Source organism: Aplysia californica, unplaced genomic scaffold (genome assembly GCF_000002075.1).
Source record: "Aplysia californica isolate F4 #8 unplaced genomic scaffold, AplCal3.0 scaffold00821, whole genome shotgun sequence".
Lineage (NCBI taxonomy): Eukaryota > Metazoa > Mollusca > Gastropoda > Aplysiida > Aplysiidae > Aplysia > Aplysia californica.
Genome location: NW_004798091.1, coordinates 57,134 through 59,177, shown reverse-complemented (window position 1 = coordinate 59,177; position 2,044 = coordinate 57,134). Strand labels below are relative to the sequence as shown.

Genomic DNA, 2,044 nt, shown 5'->3' with positions numbered 1-2,044 from the left:
GGAGGAGTGGCTAAGAGGGCAGTTTTACCAGTTCAACTTACCTTCTGACACAATATTGGCGAACATCGGATCGACTTTGGCAAACATGTGTCCTTGGGACGACACATACCTGCCATTGTCTCGTGGACTGTAGTGACCGATCTAAAAGGAACAAACTGTTGTTATTAATCTTATCGAAGCAGACGATTACAAAAAAATATAAAAAATGTCTGAACTAGTGTAGCTGTTCTGTAGGAAATAGACTGTTGGGATTATTATTTTTTTTCAGAAACAAAATTATGATCCATTTAAGGTAGATAATATCATTCTATCGTAATCAATTTAGAGGCAGTAGGATGTATTGTGTGATCTATCTAAACGAAATACACCATTAATTTAGTGACCACGTTATAATACAAACATAACCCGGACACAAGACAAATATTTCACTCCTGAGCTTAGCCAAGTTTGATATACAATTAAAGAAAGCCAAAATTCAAGTTATCTTAGGTTTCATTGAAAGATAGTGTCCAATTGAAGCTATATTTAATTGACGTCAAAGATTTTGAGTTTCACTAGTGCAATTATTTAAATATCTTGATAACGAATCAGAATAATCTTACGTTTTAGATAGAGCAGAAAAAACAGTTGGTTTTGATCTCAAAGTATTAGTAGCCAAAAACAACCTAACATGTCAGATAAAACTTAGTAATTCTGAGGTAGCAAATTGTCACTAACCCCCCATAGCTGTGCTGTTCTCAAAGATGTCACTTTCTGAATGACGTCAGCCAAGGTCTCCACGAAACTTTGGTTGATAGGGGCTGCCAGATTGGCCTGCAGGGACTGGCAGGTGATGGCCGCCATGTCTAGAACTGTGTTTTCCTGTCTCTGGAAGCTGAGACATTTACCCCTCAAGGACAAGAATCCAGACGCGCAAATCTTGGACTGGTCTGGGTTAAAACGGGTATTGGATAAAGATTAGCATTGTTTTATTTTGGAAGAAAATTACCCAAAATGTTAGGTTATATTAGGTGTGAGCTATTGTTAGGTTTGGTTAGATTACATAGCTAGGGTTAGAGTTTAACGTCAGGGTTAAAGATTATCTCAAATACAGTTTTCCTTTCCACGAAATGATTGAAAAGCTTTTAATCATCAGACGTTGCTTTAACACACACACTCGCTTGCTCTCTTTGTCTCTCTGTCTGTCAATCGGTCTGTCTCTCGGTCTCTGTCTCTGTCTCTCTCTTTTTTTCTCTCTCTGTCTCTCTCTCCCTCTCTCTCTCTCTCCCCTCTCTCTGTCCTCGGCCCGGGCTCATTTAAGTATGCAGCCACATGCTATTGCTCAAGACAACGCCGTATGTAACGTATTGTTATATCTAACAAAATCCCAACTCTTCTTTCTGAAAAACAGTTTTTCAAATGCTGTAACGGCGACCCAAATGTGGCCCCAGAGAGAGAGAGGGAGAGAGACAGCGAGAGAGGGAGAGAGACAGCAAGAGAGAGAGAGAGATAGAGAGACAGAGAGAAAGAGAGAGACAGAGAGAGACAGAGAGAGAGAGAGAGAGAGAGAGAGAGAGAGAGGGAAAGAGAGAGAGAGAGGGAAAGAGAGAGAGAGAGAGGGAAAGAGAGAGAGAGTAGACCCTGCGTATGCGTACTAGGTCGATTTATCTCCGAATGATGGTCTAAAGTTTATAATCCTAACGCGCCATTGAACAAGTGGCGTGCCTCATTGTCTCACCATCGATCCCACAGCTTTGGAAGCTCCCATTGACCAGGTAGGTCCCTGGAAACATGACGAAGTTATCGTAGAGCATCTGACAGGAGTCGGCTGCGTCCTCCTCTTGAAGATGGGAGAAAGAAAGGAATAGGTAAGAATTTGAAGATTTCGTTCGCTTTAGCTTGCAGTTACTTTATTTTTAAGGACGTTTTTTATGGGAGGAAGGGGGGGGGGGCAGGGTTGGTTTTTTTTGTTGTTGTTTTTTGTTCCTAACTTCCATGTTTATATTTGTTTATTTTCATTATGTTTGTTTTATTTTTGGTTTGCTTGCTTTTCCTTTTTTCTGGG

At 40.6% G+C, this 2,044-nt stretch overlaps 1 protein-coding gene across 1 annotated transcript in view; it reads right to left on the bottom strand.

The window, feature by feature from the left end:
* LOC101848151 overlaps positions 1-2,044 on the bottom strand; it is a gene marked incomplete in the record, with an annotated part of 62,163 nt that overhangs the window by 14,062 nt on the left and 46,057 nt on the right. The window contains 3 exon segments of the mRNA XM_035972739.1: positions 42-141; positions 718-929; positions 1,718-1,819. Of these exon segments, the coding sequence (XP_035828632.1) occupies positions 42-141; positions 718-929; positions 1,718-1,819 (414 nt within the window).